The sequence below is a fragment of the Ursus maritimus genome, unplaced genomic scaffold (genome assembly GCF_017311325.1).
Source record: "Ursus maritimus isolate PB19 unplaced genomic scaffold, ASM1731132v1 scaffold_6, whole genome shotgun sequence".
In the NCBI taxonomy this organism is placed as follows: Eukaryota; Metazoa; Chordata; class Mammalia; order Carnivora; family Ursidae; genus Ursus; species Ursus maritimus.
Genome location: NW_024426774.1, coordinates 39,212,001 through 39,234,429, shown reverse-complemented (window position 1 = coordinate 39,234,429; position 22,429 = coordinate 39,212,001). Strand labels below are relative to the sequence as shown.

General features: G+C 40.0%; 1 protein-coding gene across 1 annotated transcript in view; it reads left to right on the top strand.

Annotated features, from left to right (window-relative positions):
• The window catches only part of DNAH6 (dynein axonemal heavy chain 6), a 199,946-nt gene that overhangs the window by 94,827 nt on the left and 82,690 nt on the right, over nucleotides 1-22,429 (top strand). The window contains exons 33-43 of the mRNA XM_008700061.2: nucleotides 1,921-2,476; nucleotides 3,267-3,389; nucleotides 6,868-7,050; nucleotides 7,603-7,746; nucleotides 11,221-11,442; nucleotides 12,292-12,439; nucleotides 14,263-14,420; nucleotides 16,114-16,245; nucleotides 19,031-19,202; nucleotides 20,276-20,422; nucleotides 21,007-21,080. Coding sequence (XP_008698283.2) covers nucleotides 1,921-2,476; nucleotides 3,267-3,389; nucleotides 6,868-7,050; nucleotides 7,603-7,746; nucleotides 11,221-11,442; nucleotides 12,292-12,439; nucleotides 14,263-14,420; nucleotides 16,114-16,245; nucleotides 19,031-19,202; nucleotides 20,276-20,422; nucleotides 21,007-21,080 — 2,059 coding nt within the window. The remainder of the gene's footprint in view (nucleotides 1-1,920; nucleotides 2,477-3,266; nucleotides 3,390-6,867; nucleotides 7,051-7,602; nucleotides 7,747-11,220; nucleotides 11,443-12,291; nucleotides 12,440-14,262; nucleotides 14,421-16,113; nucleotides 16,246-19,030; nucleotides 19,203-20,275; nucleotides 20,423-21,006; nucleotides 21,081-22,429) is intronic.

Genomic DNA, 22,429 nt, shown 5'->3' with positions numbered 1-22,429 from the left:
CCCCCCCCGCCGCAGTTACATTGCAATCTAACTGGAGCTAAATGTCCAGGGGTCCCATAATTTATTACAGCTATATAAATAGTATCCACAGCTGAGCTACATTTCTTTTGTTTTATTTTCTTTTCCCCACATTTGTTAGTTGTCTTAGTTTTTATTGTTTAATCCTATACCTACTGTATGTGTAAATCTCCTTTAAAAAAAAAAAACAACCTTCAATTATATAAAACATTCTAACAAATTTGTCTCCTTGGAGCCCTCTGTCCTCCTGCTCTAATCTGGACTGCTTGCTCATTACCCTGGTGCACACTGATCATCCTGGGATGTCCATTTATGACTATGCTGGAGCTCCCTTTGCTTTTGTCCTCTGTCAGATCTTCTGATTTACACAACACATGTCTACTCCCTTTTGGCAGAACACAATGATGAAAATTCCTATACATTTATCTTTGCACACCTGTGATACTTCTATAAATGAGATTCTAGTAAATTTCCTAGGTTTTATAGAGTATGGGTATTTTTAATTTAGATTGATTCTATTAAGATGTTGTCCAAAGATATTTGCATTTATATAAATGATTCTATGACAATACCTATTTCCTTTTACATGTTTTAGAGTGACCAAAAGGCATATGCTATTTTAATATGCATTTCTTTAATTCTTAGTGCCACTGAGCATTATTTCTTGTGTTCATTAGTCATTTATATTTATTATTTTTAGAGCATTTTCTGTTGTGCTCTTTTTCTTATTGATTTATAGGAAATCATAAACTTTACCTGGTATAAAAATTAGAAATACTTTTCTAAAGCCTTTTATCTCACACAAGTTTGTGGGTTTTTTGCTTGTTTATTTTTATTTTTTCACTTTACCAACTTTTTAAATAACAGTTGTAGATTTCTTGTCTTCCTTAGAAAGACCTTCTTAGATGGGCTAGATGGGTGATGGGTATTAAAGAGGGCAGTTGTTTTGATGAGCATTGGGTGTTGTATGTAAGTGATGAATCACTGAGTTCTACTCCAGAAACCAGTATTGCCCTGTATGTTAACTAACTAAAATTTATATTTTTTTGAAGATTTTATTTATTTATTTGAGAGAGGGAGATAGCACGAACAGGGGAGGGGCAGAGGGAGAAGCAGACTCCCCACTGAGCAGGGTGTCCTAATGTGGGGCTCAATCCCAGGACCCTGGGATCATGACCTGAGCTGAAGGCACATGCTTAACCAACTGAGCCACCCAGACACCCCTAATTTTTAAATAAATAAATTAAATAAAAAGAAAGATCTTCTTAACCACAGTGTTGCAAAATACATGTTATATTTTCATTTAGTATTTTTGTTGTCATTTTATACTGAAGCCTTTATTATATCTCAAATGTATTTGTGTATATGGTGTGAGGTGGGGATTTAGCTTCTTTTTTACCCATAGAAATATCCCTTATTATCTGCTCCTCACAGAAACAGTTAATTTTTCCTTTATTCCCTTTTTTTAACCTACTATTAGTTTCTTTTTCTATTTCCCTCTTATTTTTCTGAATATCTATACAGTAATAAGCATGCATAAATGCTTTAGGAAAAAGTTGAAATATAAATATAATTTTAAAAATAAACTGATAAACTCATCACTTTCTGTATGTTTGATACTATGCCATGTACTGTGGACAATACAAAAACATAAGAGATAGTCCTTGCCTCAAAAAGCTCCCAATATACTTAAGAACTGTCCAAGAAACAAAAAAATCATACACAATATCAGAGAAATGTTAGATTCTGGTATAACACATAGGACAGACTAGTACTGTGCATGATCAGAAGAAAAGATTAAGGGGAAAAATAAGACTCATTGTGATCAATGATTGTAATAAATTAATTGTAATAAATATTGGGAAATATCAATGACCAATGATTTTATTTTTGTTTTTTCAGTGGAATCATATCTGACCTTTTTCCTGGAGTCCAAATTCCAGAACATGATTATGGTATATTGCAGTCAACAATTATAGATGTCATGAATAGGCAGAATCTTCAGCCTGAGACATGTATGGTTAAAAAAGTGATACAGTTCTATGAAACTATGCTGGTAAGACATGGTGTGATGTTAGTCGGGCCAACAGGAGGTGGCAAGACCACAGTTTACCAAATACTAGCAGAAACTTTAGGGAATTTGCGAAAACTTGGTATAGACAATCCGTTTTACCAACCAGTTAAAACATATGTTCTTAATCCTAAATCAATTACAATGGGTGAATTATATGGTGAAGTTAATAACATAACCTTGGAGTGGAGAGATGGTTTGATGGCACTAAGTGTCCGAGCAGCTGTGAATGACACTTCAGAAGACCATAAATGGATCATCAGTGATGGGCCCGTGGATGCTCTTTGGATTGAAAATATGAATACAGTGTTGGATGATAACAAGATGCTTTGTCTGGCGAACAGTGAGAGGATCAAACTCACACCTCAAATCCACATGCTTTTCGAGGTAAATAGATATGCCTTACTGTGGAGTGAAGTCGTTCATTAGATTGGCATGCCATCATCGGTTTTTTTTTCTTGCTGATATATCATTTACTATCTGTAAAGCCTGGTGTTTTGTTTACATACTAAATTGTTGACACCCTTATCAAATTGTCCTTTTATAGTAGAGTGTACACCCTGAGAACCAAAGACTCTCAAATATTCCTGTTTCTCTAGGAACAGGAAATACAATACATTCTATCTTCCTCAGCACTTGTTTCCTTTCTTTGGAGATAGTTAATAAATATATTGATGGTGTTACATGATTTGAAATGCTTTCTAAGTTAAAAAAAAACAGTTATATTTACTATGAATAAATTCTCTCTCTGTGGTATGAATATTTGGTGAAGGGATTAGAAAAGGAATGTGGACCTAATACAGCTATAAAATATTCTGGAAGATACCACCCCTGCTGTACGCATTCATCAAACATGGATTGAATGCCTTCTATGTGCTAGGTATTCAGCTAGGTATGAGATATAAAAATGGAAAAGTAAAGAAGGTAAAAGCAAAGAGGAGGAAAAAGAAATAACTCCATCCTCCCATAAGGATTTGACATTATCCTCTTATGGGTTTTTTTCACCTTATGCCTCACTTATCTTTCCTCCTCCAGTTTTGATTACTTAAGGCTGTCTCTCTCCCTTTCATACAAAGCCTTTCAGTGTTAACTTTAAACATGGGATCCATTAACACTGAAGGTAGACAAATTCAGAAGTATCATTAGCTATTTTTTGTTCAACTTCCTTCAATTTTAGGTGCAAGATCTAAGGGTTGCCTCTCCTGCGACGGTCAGTCGATGTGGAATGGTGTTTGTGGACCCTGAAGAACTGAAGTGGATGCCTTATGTTAAAACGTGGATGCAGAGTATTTCTAAAAAAGTAAGTGCAACTGGATACGGCACAGCATATCCGTCTGTCAGGAAGGGGGCCCTGGCATGCCCAAACTGCAGTAAGTCAAGAGACCTCATTGTGCTTTTTGGAGGGAATTCCAGCATTGTACCTAGTGCCTCTCCCTAAGAATTCTTGAGCTCCTCCAGAAATGCTTATATCCCCCCAAATCTGTCCGCATTATCTGTTACCTCTGCCTGCCAAGCTGCCTAGCCACTCAATTCCTGCCCACTCTGTCTGGCTTCTCCCCAGATTGGTTCCCCTCCCATACAAACACAAACTGCTTCCATAAGTCCCCCAAACACAGCTAGAACAGGCTGGGGCATTCACAAAAAACTTTCCAGAAGGCTTGGGATCATGGGAGGGAATCACAGTGAAGAAAAAGAACATTTCAATCTAGGCACTGTCATTGTTTTTAGATTGTAGGAGCCCCTAAGACCTCTGAGAGAGAAGAAAACCAGTTTTCCTCCCACCCGATCTTAGGTCTATGACCCAGATGTATTTTAACCTCAGAGGAAACATTCCACGTTATTATATGGGACAAGTCAGGTCTATATCACCTTCTGCACCCTCTCCATTCTAAAATAAGAGTTCTCTTTGCCTTAGCTTAACAAGGGATCTTTTGAAGTGTTGTGCCCCATCCCAGCCCCCACTCCAGACTCTCTCTCCAGAGAGAGTCATCTTTCTGCCTCTCCCCGCCCAAAGATGAATCACAAAACTATTGCTTTCTTCATTCTTAGGCATCAACATTTGAACAATAATATGTTCTAGTTTCAGAGTACATTATTAAAGAAAGTAATTCTCAGAATTGAGACTATATCATGAACTACCGTAAGATTTTAAAACTACCCAAATTTACTTTTCTTTTTAAATTAATAGGCTGTTTTACTTGGGGCACTTTTAGGTTTATAGAAAAGTTTAATGGAAAATACAGAGTATTAGCATATATTCCTTCTCCTCCAAACACAGTTTTTCCTATTAACATCCTTCATTGGTGTGGTACATTTGTTAAAACTGAGTTGTTAAAATTGACAAAACATTACTGATACATTACCACTAACTAGAGTGCATAGTTTACGTTAGGGTTCACTTTCTGAGTTGTACAGTTCTGTGGGTTTTGACAAATGTATAATGTCATGTATCCACCCTTACAATATTATACATAATAGTTTCACCGACTTAAAATCTGTGCTCTACCTATTCGTTCATCCATACCCCCTCCCAACCCCTGGCAAGCACTGATCTTTTTACTGTTTCCATAGTTTTGCCTTCTCCAGAATGTCATGTAATTGGAATCATACAGTATGTAGCTTTTTCAGATTCGCTTCTTTCACTTAATAATATGTTTTTAAGTTTCCTCTGTGTCTTTCTATGGTTTGATAGCTCATTTCTTTTTGGTTCTGGATAAATTCCATTGTATGGATTTACCAAGTTTATCCCTTTACCTGCTGAAGGACATCTTGATTGCTTCCAGGTTTTGGCAGTTATGAAGAAAGCTCCTATAAACATCTGTGTGCAGGTTTTCGTGTAGACATAAGTTTTCAATTCATTTGGGTAAAATACCTAGGAGTCTGATTGCTGGATCATGTGCTAAAATTTCATTTAGCTTTATAAGAAACTGCCAGTTTGTCTTCCAAAGTGCTGTACCATTTTGCATTCCCACCAGCCATGAATGAGAATTCTCGCTGCACATCCTCACCAGCATTTGGTGATATTGGTGTTTCAGATTTTCGCCATTCTAATAGGTATATCTCGTTGTTTTAATGTGCATTTCTCTACTATGTGATCACAAGTGCCTTTTCATATGCTTATTTGCCATCTGTATATCTCCTTTTGTGAGGTGCCTGTTCAAATCTTGCTCATTTTTTATTGGGTTGTTCCCTGTTTTTTGAGTTTTATGAGTTCTTTGTAATTTTGGGGATACAAGTTCTTTGTCAGGTATGTATTTTGTAAAAATTTTCTCCCAGCCTGGCTTGTGTTTACATTCTCTTAACAATCTTTCACAGAACACAAGTTTGTAATTTTAATGAAGTCCAACTTATCACATTTTCTTTCATGGATTCAGCTTTTGGCATTGTATCTGAAACCCATTTCCAAACCTAAGGTCACCCGGATTTTCTTATCTGTTATCTTCTAGAAGTTTTATAATTTTGCTTTTTCCATTTAGGTCTGTGATCTATTTTGAGTTAATTTTTGTGAAAGGTGTAAAATCGGTGTCTACATTCATATTTTTTTGCATGTGGATGTCCAGTTTTTCCAACACCATATGTTGAAAACATCATCCCTTCTCCACTGGACTGCCTTTGTTCCTTTGTCATAGATCAGCTGACTACATTTCTATGGGTCTCTCTCTGGGCTCTGGGCTCTGTTCCATTGACCTATGTGTCTGTTCTTTTGCCAGTATCACACTGTCTTGATTACTGTAGATTTTTAGTAATTCCTGAAGTCAGATAATGTCAGTCTTCCAACTTTGTCCTTCAACAATGTGCTGACTATTTTGGGTATATTACCTCTCCATATAAACTTTATAATCAGTTTGCTGATACGCACAAAATAACCTGCTTGTGTTTTGATTCAGACTACAGTGAATCTATGGATCAAGTTAGGAAGTGCTGACATCTTAACAATATTTGATCTCGCCATCTATACACATGGTATATCTTTCTGTTTACTTAGTCATCTCTATCTTCTTTCATCAGAGTCTTGTAGTTTTCCTCATTTAGCTCTTGCACATATTTTGTTGGAATTATACGTATTTCATTTTTTGTGCTAATATAAATGGTGTTATATTTCCCATTTCAAATGCCAATTATTCATTGCTGGTATATAGGAAAGCAATTGACTTCTCTATCTTAACCTTGTATCCTGTAACCTTGCTATAAGTGCTTATTAGTTCCAGGAGTTTTGGGTCAATTCTTTGTCATTTTCTACATAGACAATCATGTCATCCGTGAACAAAGACATTTTTTTTCTTCCTTCCCAATCTTTGTACTCTTTATCTCCTTTTATTGCCCTACTGCATTAGCTGAGACTTCCAGTACAATGTTAAATAGGAATGGTGAGAGGGGCTACATTCTTTTTAAATCTTTGGAAATTATTCCTTCTCCTTACATTGATATTTAAATTGCTGTTTTTTATGTTTCTCATTTTTAATTGTTCTTAATTATAAGCTGCATGAAATATATATTGACAGGTAACAAATGATTATAAAATAAACACCTGTGTACCCATTACTAGATCAAGAGGTAGGACGTTGTTCACTACCCAGAATCTCCTCCATATGTCTCTTCCAAATCATAGATTTTTTTTTTAAATTTCAATTTGTTTCATATCTCGTGATGTTTATACCCTTTAATCTAAAAGTCACAGAATATATTGTAATACACAGATTTAAACTAACCCATTTCTAAATTTAATTACATATTTCATCTGGTCTTACTGAAATATTATTTGTTTGTATGATTTTCAGCTCAATGAGGAAACCCAAGAATATATATTGAAACTTTTCCAACGTTATGTTGATGATGGTTTACATTTTATCAATAAAAAATGTGGCCAAGCAATCCCACAAGTGGACATCAGCAAAGTTACTACACTCTGTTGCTTATTGCAGTCTTTGATACTTGGGAAGGATGGAGTTAATTTGACAATGGTATGAAAGGTTTTTCTCACTGCTAGGAGTGAGCTAGCTTCTAAAGTTAGGGAAATGAGATTGTTGTATAGATGCTTTGCAAATAGATAACTAAATTCTCTGTAAAATGATCATTTGATTTTCAAGTTAATTTTTTAGGGGAGTAATGATTGTGAATAGATGCATAGAATCTCAAAATTGGAAGGAATGTGAGTGAACCTATAGTTTACTCTTGTACCCAGTGTTTAAATTCCCTAGTCTGCAACACATTCCCAGTATGTGTCTGTTTAGCAGCTGCTTAAATACCTTCATGCAGATATAAACAAAGTGATAATAGTCCATTGAAAGACAACCTTGAGCTTTTTTTTCTACATACCCTTTGCCATTCATTTTCTTGTACTAGTATAAAACATTGCTCTGTGAACTATTGAGTCAACCATAAGAAACATATACTGTACCCTTTTTAAAAATGCATGAGTCTAGACAAAAGACAACAATCTTCAGGCTTTGCAATTTAAGAATTCTTTATGTTAACAGATAAAATACTAAAATTCTTTTTCTTTGTTCCTTTAGGAACAAGCAAAACTGAATACGATGCTATGTCAGACTTTTGTATTCTGTTATTTATGGTCTTTGGGTGGTAATCTAACTGAAAACTACTGGGATTCTTTTGATACGTTTATTAGAACACAATTCGATGATAATCCTGATGCCAGGGTAAGAGCCAAATAAATTTCATTTTAACATAATAACTCTGAATCATTAAAATGAAATTTCAAGACTAAAATTTTGACTTAGTTCTACTGCAAATAAAAATCCTTCGCTAAAAGAGTTTCTAAAATTATTCACTTTTTTAAACCATAGATAATATTTATTGTATTAAAACTTTTAAGAATCCTCTCCCAGCCATATGAAGAAAGTAAGGTATAAAAGAATATAAAAACTCCCTACCATAAACAAATACTGAATTCTAGTTAGTACATTTATTTTTCACAGTGTTATGGTTTGACAATTCAGAAATTACTTTCTATACATTCTAAGATTGAGCAAATGAATAAATATGTTGAGGATAATGTCCTCACAGTTAGAAAAAGGATTTACAAATATGGAAGGGGAGAGATTAGAAGACACCTATTTTCGTGCATTGGAATTGGAAGTCTTGGTACTCATAGATCCAAAAAATGTATATACATATATAAAAATTAATACATATATGCATACGTACATAAATTTCATAGTTCTGTGTACTTTTAGGAACTAGAAGAAAGGACTCCTCAAGAGCAATGAGCATACCTAGTATGTTAATTTCGAAATACTGTTCTCCATGAAAGGGAACCAAGCCTCCTTAATTAAATAGCTGAATCCAGGAGTAGGACAGGGGAAAGTACAAAATGAGCCTAGAACATCTTCTTATGGCAGGTAGCAAAGAAGTGCTCAAAGAATGATCACACATGTCAAAAGAACACAGCAGCTAGTTTGAGGGACTCCCACTGACCAAATTTGAACAGATTTGAGCATCAAAATAAATAATAATAGTATGAGATTACAAGCCTTTGCATGAAATAAAAATCTATGAGTTGGTACTCATAACAGAAATATACCTGAATAAATAAATAAATGGGGGAGAAGGAAGAACTCCTTCTCACAGAAGAATACCATTTAATCTATATAGGAGAAATGATAGAGTTAGAAAGTCATTACTTTGCAGCCATCATAGCAATAATTGATTTAGGCAAGAATCATCAATGGATGCTAAAACTAGTGTGTGAAGGCTTGATGACAAACAAATTTACATAGTGTCAAAGTATCTCCTACAAATTATTGATTAATTACAAAGAGAAAAATAGTATTGTTACAGTAAAGAAATCTTGCAGACACTACTTTAAGAAATCGCTATTCAGCTTCCTGACTTTGATCATATTACTGTGATTTTATAAGAAAACATCCTTGTTCTTTAGGAAATGCACACTCAGTTATTTAGAGTAAGGTGGAAGAGTGTATAGTTAACTCTCACAGAGTAGAAAGAGCAGTAATAAAACAAAGGGGGCAAAATGTGAACAACCAATTAATTTAGATAAAGAATATATAGAATACTTTGCACTGTTCTTTTAACTTTAAGTTTTAAATTATAGAAAAGTAAAACGTTAGCAAAAGAAGAAAAAAATTCTCTAAGAATCTGAGCTCTATGGATTAGGACCTTCTAGTAGATATGAAGCCCTTCTGGATCCCCAAGATGATTGTATCATAATTGGACAGGATGGGTCATTTTAAGTACAATTGGGAATTTGAGACAGACAGATTCCTCTCGGTCAAGAGAAATGACCTGGGATCATCAAAGGGCAGTAGAAAATGGTCCAAAGCAAGCATTCAGTATTCATTTCAACAAATATTTATTAGAAATCTGTTATGTGGTAGGCACCATTCTGTATACTGGGGCTAACTCAAGTAAATAAAGAGTGTGGTATTAGAACAAGGGTAGACAGATAGGCCAGACAGATAGATCAGTGACTTATGTCAGAGGACAGTGGAGGTATGGCCCGTATTGATGGGGAAGGGGAAGAAAGGAGCATTCTGAGGTTCTGAATAAGTTCTACATCATGATCCAGGAGTAGTTACGCTGATATTTACATGTGCAAAAACACCCGAAACTGGACTCTTAAAAATCTGACAAAAGATGTTACATCTCAAAAGCTTTTTTAAAAAAAGAATAAGATAGAAAATAGAGTGAATTGCAGACAGTAGGGGTAAATATTATACATATTTGCAGACACACATATGTACATATGTACTAGGTCACCATGTAAAGTGGATTTCTTATTAAGAGTTGCTGTCAATGAGCTTGAAACAACTGCTCTGCACAGCTGCCAGATGAACTTTCTGAAATACAATCTAATCATGTCACCCACCTGCTTAGAATCCTTCACTGAATTCTTGCTCCAAGCTCTTTAAGAAGTGAAGCTGGGGCAACTGGGTGGCTCAGTCGGTTGAGCGTCTGACTCTTGGTTTTGGCTCAGGTCCTGATCTCATGGGTCGTGGGATCCGTGAGGCAGGAGTCTGCTTGAATATTCTCTCCCTCTGCCCCTTTCCCCGCTCTCGCTCTCTCTCTGTCTCTCTAAAATAAATATCTCAGGGTCCTGGGATGGAGCCGTGTACCTGGGCTCCTTGCTCAGTGGGGAGCCTGCTTCTCCCTCTCCCTCTGCCTGCTGCTCCCCCTGCTTGTGCTCTCTCTGTCAAATAGATAAATAAAATCTTTTTTTAAAAATTAAGAAAAAAGGAAAAAGAAAAAAAAGAGGAAGTGAAGCTTTTCATAACCTGGCCCTGTCTGTGCTCCCAGATCCGTCTCCCGCTGTGCATGTTGCTCTTGTATCTCCCAGTATGCATGGCACTTGCTGTATCTTCAGCCTTCTCTTCGCCCTCCTTCCCCATCCCATTTTTTCTCTGCCCATAGCACTCCTCCTTGTCCTTCAGGTCTGAACTACAGCATCACCACCCCTTGGAAGCTTTCCTGAATCTCCAGCCACCACCGTCAAACTCCCCTGCAAGTAGAAATGAGTCATCCTGCCTTTGTAAATGTACTAACTCATTGGAATCTTAATTCTCTGTAATATTAACTGATATGTTTGTGTTCCCCCATGTGAATTTCAAGGTCATTGAAGGCAGAGACGGGGGTCTCATTCAGCCTTCGCCTCTACCACCAAGTACAGTAGTCTGCAAGGAATAAGCCCCTGAATGTTGACTTGAATTGAAAATGCTTTACAATTCTAATCTAACATGTCTTTTTTTTTTTTTAAGATTTTATTTATTTGAGAAAGAGAGAAAGAGAGTGAGAGAGTACGAGCTGGGGGAGGGGGCAGAGGGACAGGCAGACTCCCTGCTGAGTGAGGAGCCCAACACCGGGCTCAATCCCAGGACCCTGAGATCATGATCTGAGCCAAGGTCAGACACTTAACTGACAGAGTCTAACAGGCTCCCCCTAATCTAAGGTTTTAATATAATCAATATATCATGTTTTTTGTGCATTGTATTGCATGGTTATAAGTATTGGACTCTGATACCTAAACAACTATTTCTCTACAAAGAAAAAAGAAACCCAAATACATTCACATTCTATGACTGCCTTTGTTTATGTGTGAATTCTTCTGTTGCTGCGTGGCAATCCTACTGAAAGTGGTATTTGATTTTCTACTTCAGCTTCCCAGTTCTGGCGACCTGTGGAGCATTCACATGGACTTCGACACCAAACGGCTGGATCCCTGGGAACGAATCATACCCACCTTTAAGTACAGCCGAGATGTTCCTTTTTTTGAAATGCTTGTCCCCACAACTGACACAGTGCGCTTTGGGTATCTAATGGAAAAACTGTTGGCAGTCAGGCATTCAGTGCTGTTTACGGGAATAACTGGAGTTGGCAAGGTAGGAAACCTATCTGGAGCAAGAAGTTCTGTCCAAAAATGAGGGCATGGTGGACTTAGAATTATAAGCCCCAGAAATAACACATTATTTTTCAGAGGAAATTCTTTTGAATTTTGATCATTTTCAGGAAGAATGTAATTATGCTGAATCTATACCTCTCTTGGGAATTACTGCAAAGTTTGCCAGTTCCTGAACAAATCCTTGGGTCAATACCACATAAATCAGAGGACCCTGTGGAGCAGCATTTTGGGTTTGGGGACTTTGATGTCGTATCTCTTGGAATTTCTAAGGCTGCCCCTACACAGGTTAGGGTGGGAATTGGTCAGAACAGTTTGTGTCCCCGATGGACTGTTGATAAAGGTCAGTCTGTCCCCTCTTGCCCATTTACTTCTACCTGACACAACAATGGAGTTTGGAAAAAGCAGAGTATAGAGGGAAATATTGATTGTTTGGTCTTCTTGGCTTGGAGGGAGTCCACATAAACAGAGATGCACTATTGACCCTCTAAATTATTTCATTTTTTTTCTTCTCTTTTTTCCCCCCTCTATTTCTAAAAGAAGTTTGGGTTCTTCTAGGACTTGTGCTATCAAATTGACTTGGATAGGAACCAAGATGGACTTTGATATAAAACTAAAATAAAAACTTTTGCTAAGATAGAGCTGGTTAGAATATCTCGTTGGCTCTGATAAATATAATTAAATGGAATCTCCAGAAAGAAAGTAGACATTTCGATCTAGCTTTAACCTATCTCCTTTATCCTGTTTCTTACTCACTGTACTGGATTATTACTGATGTGGACAACTGAAACATATATCAAATATATATATTAACATATTTCTTAATTTAAAGTCTGTCATTGCAAAAGGATTGTTGAATAGAATTCAGGAATCAGCCGGCTATGTTCCTGTTTATCTAAATTTTTCTGCTCAAACTTCATCTGCAAGAACACAAGAGATCATAGAGTCAAAACTGGAAAGGAAAAGAAAAAATATGCTAGGTAAGAGTGATCATTTTTATTTGTCTAACACAAATGATCTATTAAACTAATAATCAGAAAAATACTGCGTGTAATAAAATTACAAATGGATATTTTCTTTGCTTAATTTATTTGTAAAGGTGATTCTGTGAATGGCATTCTTTCCTGTGCTGTATATCCAGATATCTTACCAGTAGCAAGCAAGCAGTTTATTTCTGTTATCACCTTCAACTCAGAACATCTTCAGTCTCTGCCTCCCTGTGGCTCTCCCTTTCCACGCATGCTTTCAAACCTACATTGATTTCCCTTTATTTAAAACAAACCAACACACAAACCACATTATATCTGGTACACTGAGTTACCCAAACTCTGCAAGGAATTGGCATGAAACTGTCTAGGTGTTTTCTTGAGTCGGTGCTTCCAGCCAGGCTTTGCGGGAACCCCCTCACCAGCCCATATTAACTGCTTAGATAAATAGCATAACTTTCTGGTCGCCTGCAGCTGTTTTGAGTCGGGCCTAATGTAAAGTTTCGATCCCAAACCCAATGTAAAGCTCTTCCTCTCCTCTGTCGTGGACCTGGTTTTTGGCTCATGGTGCTGGAGCTGGAGCGGGGCATGGGGGTGTCCTTTGGCCCTGCTTGACCCTCCCTATAGGAGACTCTGGTGTATCGAGATGGGAGGAGGACAGGACAGGACAGTGTTCTCCCCAACTGGCATTATATGGGCCTCCGTGTGGATTGTCCCTGCTCCTCCTGCTGGTGCTGTCTGTGTGGGAGGCTTGCAGGAGCAGCTCCCTGAGGGACTCCCCAAAAAGATGTGCCCAGGTCAGGCATTGGCCTCCCCATTGGAAGGTTCCCTAGTGTTGGGAATCAGGGTCTCAGCCCCCACTCAGGTGCACCCTCCAGCAGTACATCCTGCAGTCCTTGCTCCTGGGTCCTCTTGGCCGGCCCACAGCCCTGGGTGGTGTATGAGCCAAGGTTGAGCCCAGCTGCTTTCCACATTGTGCATTGTCTAATGGACTCTCTGTGCCAAGCTGTGGGGAGACCAGCTGCTTTACTGCCCCCTCTCTGTTCCCTTTTTCCTACTCTGGTGGGCACAGGGCAATGGATGCCAGTCTCTTTGGTGGGAGACCCATGTCTTTATGAGTGATTCTCGTTGAGCCCCTCCCCACTCCTGTCCTGCTGCTTGGCTTCTGGGATCTGGAGGATGGAGTGGGGCATTGAGTTTGCCTCAGTTCCTTCGCTGTTGGCACGTGCCGGCTGCCAGAGCAGGTGGGGTCACCTCTGCTTAGGCGGTTCTCTTTTCTCTGTCACTACTCTTCTTCTTCTTCTTCTTCTTTTTTTTTGACTAGTGTGTATATTGATGTTCTCTAAGTTAAATATAGCATTGTGAAATTCCACCATACTGGATTTCCCTTTGATGCGATCAAGATGCTTTTGAATAGCCAGCCCTGTTTTCCCTGTGGAGGGTGGTGCAATGGCATTTATGTAAGGAGACTTTTGGAGCGCTACTGTTTCCTGCTCTGAAAAGAAAATGCCCTTCCTTACCCCATGCCAGGCCACACAATTGGGAAGGGCAGTGGCAGTGACTGGGATTGAGAAAGATCCAGACCTGACTGGAGAGCCGGCATCATCCTGCACCTCTGCGAGTGAGGAGGGGGGCCCACCAGATGGTACGGGTGTCTTAGCCCTGTTCACCTCTCCCTGCTGGGGCCCTCCTCAGTCAGAACTGAACGCATTACAACCTACGGGGTGTTCACTGAGTCCAAAGCCTTACCTGAGCTTTGTCTTACATTTTCCAATGGCAAATCTTAATTCTTAAATTAAATTCATTTTATTCCCCAGGAGCACCAGGAAACAAACAAGTTGTGATTTTCGTTGATGATTTAAACATGCCCAGACTCGATCGCTATGGCTCTCAGCCTCCAATTGAATTACTTCGGCAGTATCAAGATTTTGGTGGATTTTATGACAGAAACAAACTCTTTTGGAAAGACATACAGGTTACTTTAGGTTTTAATTTACTTTGTGTGTTTAAATTTAAACAGTAAGGAAAGATGGTGCATTTGTTTGTTCGGGCTGCCATACAAAATAACACAGACTGGGCGACTCAAACAACAGAAATTTATTGTCTCCCAGTTGTAGAGGCTGGAAGTCTGAGATCAAGATGTCAGCAGGGTTGGTTTCTTCTGAGGTTTTGCCCCCCTGGCTTATAGATGGCTGTGTTCTCCCTATATCTTCTCATAATCTTCCCTCTGTATCCCTCTGTGTCCAAATGTCCTCTTCGTATAAAGACACCAATCATACTGAACTAGAGCCCACCCTAATGACCTCATTTTAGCTTAATTAGCTCTTTAAAGACCCTATCTCCAAGTATAGTCACATTCTGAGATACCAGGGGTTGGGCCTTCAGCATATGATTGGCCAGGGGAAGAGGAGGACACAACTCAGCCTCTGATCTATATCCTTGTTGTTTTTCATATGTGAGTTAATTTATTTAATCTGTATTAAATTCTTGCCCTGTTTTATTTGGGAGATTCAGGAACAAGTGAGATAGGCCCACCTCCCCAAGGGCTCAGCTTCAGGGGGTAGATGGGCACATGTATTTATAATGCAGGGTGATGAGTAGGGAGAAGCCGGAGGGAGGCAGGGCGGGCACTGGCTGAGGATGAGAGAAGGGTTCCTAGAAGAGATGATGCTGGAACAAGATTTTGCAGTCAGAGCTTGGCAGAGCAAGGGAAAGGAGCATTTTACATCTCAAAACAGGGAGTGTGGAACACCAAGGTGCTGTGGAATGTGGGTGCTGAAGTGGCAGGAGATGCAGACGTCAGCCGAGGGGGCCATGGTGCCATGACAAGGAGTGTGGATTTATCCTCTAAGACATGCACAGCCTCTAGAGGAACTGTTAGGGAAAGATTCCCTTGGCCGCCGGGGAGGGGTGGTCTAAGAGGAGGCAAGATCAGAGGCAGTGACAATAACATGTATTGGTCAGTTGAAAATGTTATGACCAAAGGCTCGTAGGAACCTAACTCTGTAGTTCCCCCAGGAGCAATGGTTCGTAGTGTGTTAATTCAGCATTCCAGTGATTTTATAGAACATTACTAACACAAATAACAAGAATCAACTATACTTCATATTTGTTGAACGAGTATCTTTTAACCTAACATACAAATTCTTTTTTTTTTTTAAGATTTTATTTATTTATTTGACAGAGAGAGAGACAGCCAGCGAGAGAGGGAACACAGGCAGGGGGAGTGGGAGAGGAAGAAGCAGGCTCCCAGTGGAGGAGCCTGATGCGGGGCTCGATCTCAGAATGCCAGGATCACGCCCTGAGCCGAAGGCAGACACTTAACGACTGAGCCACCCAGGCGCCCCCTAACATACAAATTCTTAACCATTTTTTAAGATTACATTTTTACCTAGGTGTATTTCTACAGAGAGATGCATTGGCTGAGTGACCTCGAGCCATTTAACCACCCAGGGTCTTGATTTTTTTCCTCTACAGAATGAGGGTGACGGTAGTGATCCCCTGAGTGGTTGTGAGGATTAAGTCAGATAATGTATAGGAATTACATAAGGTAATGCTGTCACGGGGTAGGTCCTCAAAAAAGTGTTGGTGCTGCGTCCTGCCACTGGTATGGGCAGCTGTCGTCTCTTGCTTGGCTGGGTGACTCGCGTGGCTTTCTTCCCACCCAGGATGTCACCATTGTATCAGCATGTGCACCCCCAGGCGGGGGCCGCAATCCTGTGACCCCCCGCTTCATCCGACACTTCAGCATGCTGTGCCTTCCCATGCCCTCAGAGCACAGCCTGAAGCAGATTTTTCAGGTGAGTGTGAATTTAAACCTAGGCAAGAGGGGAAAATTCTCCCCATCAGAATAGGCCAGTGACTTTCTGAGGAGCGCGTCTGTCCCGTTCCAGAGCAGAAAGCAGGTAAACACAGGGGCATGTGGGCAGCAGCAGATGGGCATCACTGCCTTCTGAGTCTGCGGCCCCAGAGATAGTTTCAGCACTGCAGAAAGATGCCAAAGCCTTCAAGGAAGGCTGTATCCTGGGCCCTGCCGCTCAGCCCTCAGCCCTCCGCACATCTCGTCCACTCCCCCGCCCCCGCATCTGCGCTCCTCTCACACCCGACCAGCTCCCCCCATAGCCTCGCACCTGACCTGGAATCCATCGCCTCGCTGCCACCACCACCTCCGACAGAAACAACCACCCGTACGTCTTCCAGCCGTACAAACCTCCCTAAGGGGCCGCTTCCTCGTCCTTTAAATGGGAGAAATAACTGTGCCTGCCCTGTAAGTGCTTCCTTAGCACAAGTGTTCAATAAAGCATTATTCTGGGTAGGATGATGAGAGGACAGGAAGCAGCTCGTTGAGAGCGAGCACGCTATAACCAACCACAAAGGCTGAGCCTTGGGGGACAAGAATTGACAGGGAGGAACAGATCGTGGGAACAGAAGCCACACAGGCAAATGCAGTCGCGGGGCAAGAAATGGTAATGCGGGCATACAAGTAGAATGAGACACTGGTGACTGCGCTGGAGAAGCTGACTTTGCGGGTAAATCGACAAGGAGCCAAAGAGGGGCAGGGACACATTCATACATGTCTTAGTGTTTACTTACTGAAAATGTATACACCAAAAATATGCATCACTATACATTCTAAAGGTAAACTAAGCAGCACACAACAAATTAAATTGATAATGTTGTTATTAGATTAGGTGTCATTTCTAATTAGAAAGATATAAGAGCAGTAATTGAAACCAGTGAGCATCTCCATGAAATACTAACAGTGCGCTCATGCCAAAGCACCCTTCTCCCAAACCGTGGGAATTCTGGCTCTATCTTGTGTGTGTAGTCTCAACAGCTGCTTTTCAAAGTTGCCAGATATGTCATATAAGCCAGACCTTTGACCAGAAGACCAAGCTGCGGTCCTTAGTAAACTCTAGAATGACATGCTAATTTTAATTGATGAATATCAGTTGAGTAGCCCTTAATTTCATTTATTAAAGAAATATTATTGAGCATGTACCAGGTGCCAGACATTGGTATTACATTTTAAACAAAGAAGATGCCATCCTTGTCCTCACGGAGCTTCTACTATGGAGACAGATAATAAATGGATAAATGAACTAATATGTATTATATTAATACCATATAACTATATAATATGGTTATATATATAACTGTATTTATAAATACAAATTTACAATGGATGGAGAATAAAAAGACTAGAATTTTAATTTTTTTATATTAAGTGTATATATAATATGTATAGTAAAATTTTTATTTTACATATATTGGGATGCCTCTACTCAAAATGTGGGCCATACAGAGAATGGTGAATGCATGTTGGGGGCCCAGGAGGGGGCTAGCTCAAAAGATAGCCCTCATAGCCTGCTAAAACTAATGTTCAGTGAGGAGGCTCACTGAAACAAATACTTGAGTTTATTTTAAAATACCTCCTATCTGAGAGCCCAAAATCTAAAGTCACAAGGACTGACTTAGATTCTGGTGCCTTCCATCACCACTGAGATGGGAATTTACCTATTTAAAAATCTATAATAATTATCCTAAGCATCTGGGGGCAGCGGGCTAGCTCATAAATATGTACTCTGAGATTGTGGCAAGTTATCTGAGAAGATGAGAGAGCCATAAGAGACACTGACAGGAGGAGTCAGGGAAGGCCTCTCTGAAGAGATGACAAGTAACCTAGAACACACGAGTGAAAAAGCCCCTGCCAGCAGAGAGCCCTGAGGAACAAGGTGGGTGGGATATAGCTGTGCAAAGACCCTGAGGAGAGGAGAGGGCCTGGGTGGTTAGGCCTGTGTGGCTGGGTCACAGTGAGCAATGAGGAAGAGGGCCAAGTGAGGGGCTGGGAGGGTGAGTCTGGACTGACAGGAGAGGGCAGTGCCTGATCTTCCTGACTGAAGGTAACTGAAGGGACACAGGCGTGGAAGCAGAGAGGCCAGTAGGAGAAGGAGGGGCTGAAGAAGCCCGGATGAAAGAGTCAGGGCTGGAAGGGGGTGATGTCTGGGAAGGAGAGAGATTCCAGACACGCTTTCAAGCTTGAGGGGGGTGGGGCACGGGGGATGACGACGAGGGACGACTTGCAAGTTCCTGATCTGAGCACAGGGTAGGGCTGTATGCTGAGACCAGGAAGCCAAAGGGGGGCAGGTTGTAGTTACAAGTAAGTTGCTCTTTAAACATACTCGGGGATGAAATCTATGGAACTGTTGGTCATGCACCCTAAATATCAGAGAGAGGCCCTCAGCTCATTTCCAGATGAGTGTGGGCACCCCACAATGGCCCTCTGGACCCACGGGAAGCAGAAGTCTAAATTACGTGGAGAGTAGGTTCGGTCAGTTCACTGGTCAGACACAAATGCTGCTCAGGCGTCACCGGACTATCACAGAAGTCAGGAGTGAGCCCGTTCTCGGGGACATATTCTCAAGCGAATGGCAGAGTTTTATCACCCGTATGCCCTTGCGCTGGCATTCGGCTTTCTGATTATTATTAGGAAAGCATCATCAGATCTGGAGTATTGGAAAGATGATACATTTTTGGCATTAAAAAAAAAAATCTAACCCTCTCACATTCTGTTTCTGGTTCTAGGCCATCTTAAATGGCTTCCTCAGTGACTTCCCACCAGCTGTAAAACAAACTGCATCAAACATTGTAGAAGCCGCAGTTGAGATTTATAACAGAATGAGTGTTGATCTTCTGCCAACACCAGCCAAGTCCCATTATGTCTTTAACTTGAGGGATTTATCCAAATGTGTACAAGGTAAGGTATGGAACCCTCACTCTCTGACCCGCACCCTCCCTTCATTTACATTCACCCCCATCTCTCAGTAGAATTATTTGTATATGGGTGTCTGTGCCCTGCCTAGAAATCCCATTACACGCTCCCTCTTCAAGTCACCCTCCACCCCCACCCCAGCCTGATGACTTCACAGCTTCCCTCAGACCACCAGCATCCCCTTCCGTTTCTTGCTCCCAGCTGATGACCTTTTTATTTCACCGAAAAAAAAATAGAAGAAATCAAACCAGAATCGCCTCATCTTCCAATTATCCCAGACCACTTGCATCTACCTTCCCTCCTGCTGCAGTGGCTGCGTTGTCCCTGCTCCGGTCACGTGCCAGTACCCTCTCTGACACATTCAGTGTCCCCCTCCGCTTCAGCCTACTCAAGAATTTTGCTCTTATGTTGTACAGTGCATCCTGTCTGCCATGTATACCTATGTGTAGAGTAAATATTCTCCCTGTCCCCCCTCTGCTCTGTGTTGCGAGAAGTGAAGGGCCCCCAGAGAGAATGAACACTTCAAGGACTGCTGTACATCGCTGCTTCTGTTGTAACTTTGTTTACAATTATAGTTTATATTAATGCAAAGAGTAATCGGAGTAATTTTGAATAGAAGCCAGAAGGACGAAGGGCATTGGTGAGGACTGAACATTGGGAAAGAATGAGAGAGGGAATTGGTGTTTTGAAAACAGTGTAAAGGTCAGGGGTGGGGGTGGGGGGGAGTTACTGGATGGATAAAGAGATGCGACACTCCTCACTTAACATGTTGCAACCTAGTGTGCTAATGAGATGAACATAGCCTATACTGGCAAGTCTGACTGTGTTCAGTGAAAGAAACATCACAAGACAAGAAAAAGGGTTTTGTCAGATGATGTGTCCAGTTTTGCTTTCAAAAAGTGAGATCCCCATTATTCTGTGTATACCCACTAGGAAGGCACCCACTTCTGGGAGTGTGGGGATAAAGCTGGACTTGAGCGGGATTTTCTAGTTAATTAAACTGTTACTAGATATTTCACAAATGTGGAAGTTTCCTTTTCCTCTTTCTTAAAAAACAGGTATCCTCCAGTGTGATCCAGGAACAATAAGAGAAGAAATACAGATATTTAGACTCTTTTGCCATGAATGCCAAAGAGTTTTCCATGATCGTTTGATTAATAATGAAGATAAACACTATTTCCATACGATTTTGACAGAAATGGCCAGTAAATATCAATCATTATTTACCTGTTCTTCTTCTTTCTTTGGGGGGGGAACCTAGAAAAGCAATTTTTCTATAAAGAAAAATTAAATGAGCTTAGATAAAGTAAAGCAAAATGAATTTTTAGTCATTCATGGGTAAAAGCTTTTCTCTTCAATGATTCAAATATGTAGAAATATATGAAATATTAGGAAAATCATTAAAATTCAGGAAGAGTTAATATTTTAAATTCAGTATGAAATTTTAAGTAGAGAAGGGAAAGTAGGAGAACCAGCATTTTGTTTGGTAAGAAGCCAGGATATCTCTAAAGTACCTCTTATTTATTAAATATGTATTATTTAATAATTTTCTTAATTTTTAATAATATTATTTAATAAAATGTTTATTAATATTAAACTTTCTTAATCTTAAATCCAGGAGATTATCAACCAGACTAAAATGGTGTGGTGTCAAATGGCTTTCTCTCTACTTTCATTTACTAGTTAAGCCTTCTAAGTAAATTAACGGCTGATATTATTCTGTATATCTTATTGAAACACTGCATTTAAACTTATTATATATTACAAATTAATTTTGTTTTTTGAATAGACAAACATTTTGGAATTGCAATTGGCCTGGAATATTTTTTGAATAAACCCATCATCTTTGGAGACTTTATTAAGGCAAGTATGTTGAACTGACTTGACTACATTTGGAGATAAATAAAGCATTTACTATCTTACAGTTCAATTTCATATTCAACAAGAACTTTGCATCTGTGAAGATGAAAGATCTAGACCAGGGGTCAACAAACTATGGCCCATAGGTCAATTCTATCCCATTGTCCATTTTTGTAAATAAAATTCTATGGGAACACAGCCACGCCCATTTGACTGTGTGCGGTTTTTTTCTGTGGTTGCTTTTGCATGACAAGACGGAGTGGGGTAGTAGCAACAAAGACCATAGACCTGCAAAGCCTAAAGTGATTAATCTGGCTGTTTGGAGAAACAGATGGCTGACTCCTGATCTAGTCACATTCGTTTTGGTAACAGTTGGAATCAGAGACCGACCAGGTTTTTGATTTGGAAGGAAGCAGAGAGGGTTAGTTCCTTAACTGAGGACTGGCATCCCCCATCCTGTATTCTGTGTGGCTGTTCAGCCTGTGCCCACATGCTTCCAGCAGCTCCTTAGGTAGCCGTGCTGCCCTCCTCATTTCACGGTAGCTCTCATCAGTAGCAAAATTTTTCCTACATCGTGCTCCTCAATTTGTACCGCCAATAACATGTACCCACCAGCCCCAATTTTACCTTCTAGAACCTTGAATAAGTCTTCCATCTAACCAGCCTACCTATGTTGATATGTAACTATCTCGTTTTACCAAGTTGACTCTTGTTAGGGTACCACATTCCTACTGTCTCCAAGAGGGCAGAGGCTATGTCTGTTCTGTTCACCCTAAATCCCCAGCTTCCTGCACAGAGCTAGGGTATACAGCAGGCTCTCAATCAGTGCTGGGTAAGCAAAAACACGCACTTGTCTTTATATTGCATGTGTGCAATCACCTCATCACCCTGGTAATCTCTGACAAAAAAAAAAGATAAATAATGTATTTGTATGCAATATTATCTATTTAAATGTATTATTAAAAACAAAGTCCAAAGTTTGTTTCCAGGCACTGATTATATTTCCCGCGTGTTTCTACTGATACAGTCATCAAATGGGGGAATAAAGCAAAGGGAAAAAAACAGACAGAGCCTTCTTGCATTACCTATAAGTATTTTAGTCAATGGCTCCAAATGAAAATGGCCCCAGGGCAGTTGCCACAGCAAAGAAAAGACCTCCTGGACAGGACCACATGGGACCTCAAACAGGAACTCAGTTCCTTCTAGTTTACCCTAAATTTCATTCTCCATGATTTATTTAATCAGATGACTGCTGTGTAAAAACTACATGTAGTTCTGGCATGATCGTTTATAACCGTAACAGTCTGGCATGCATCATTTTCAGCGCATTTAGCTTCTCTGATGTCAACAGC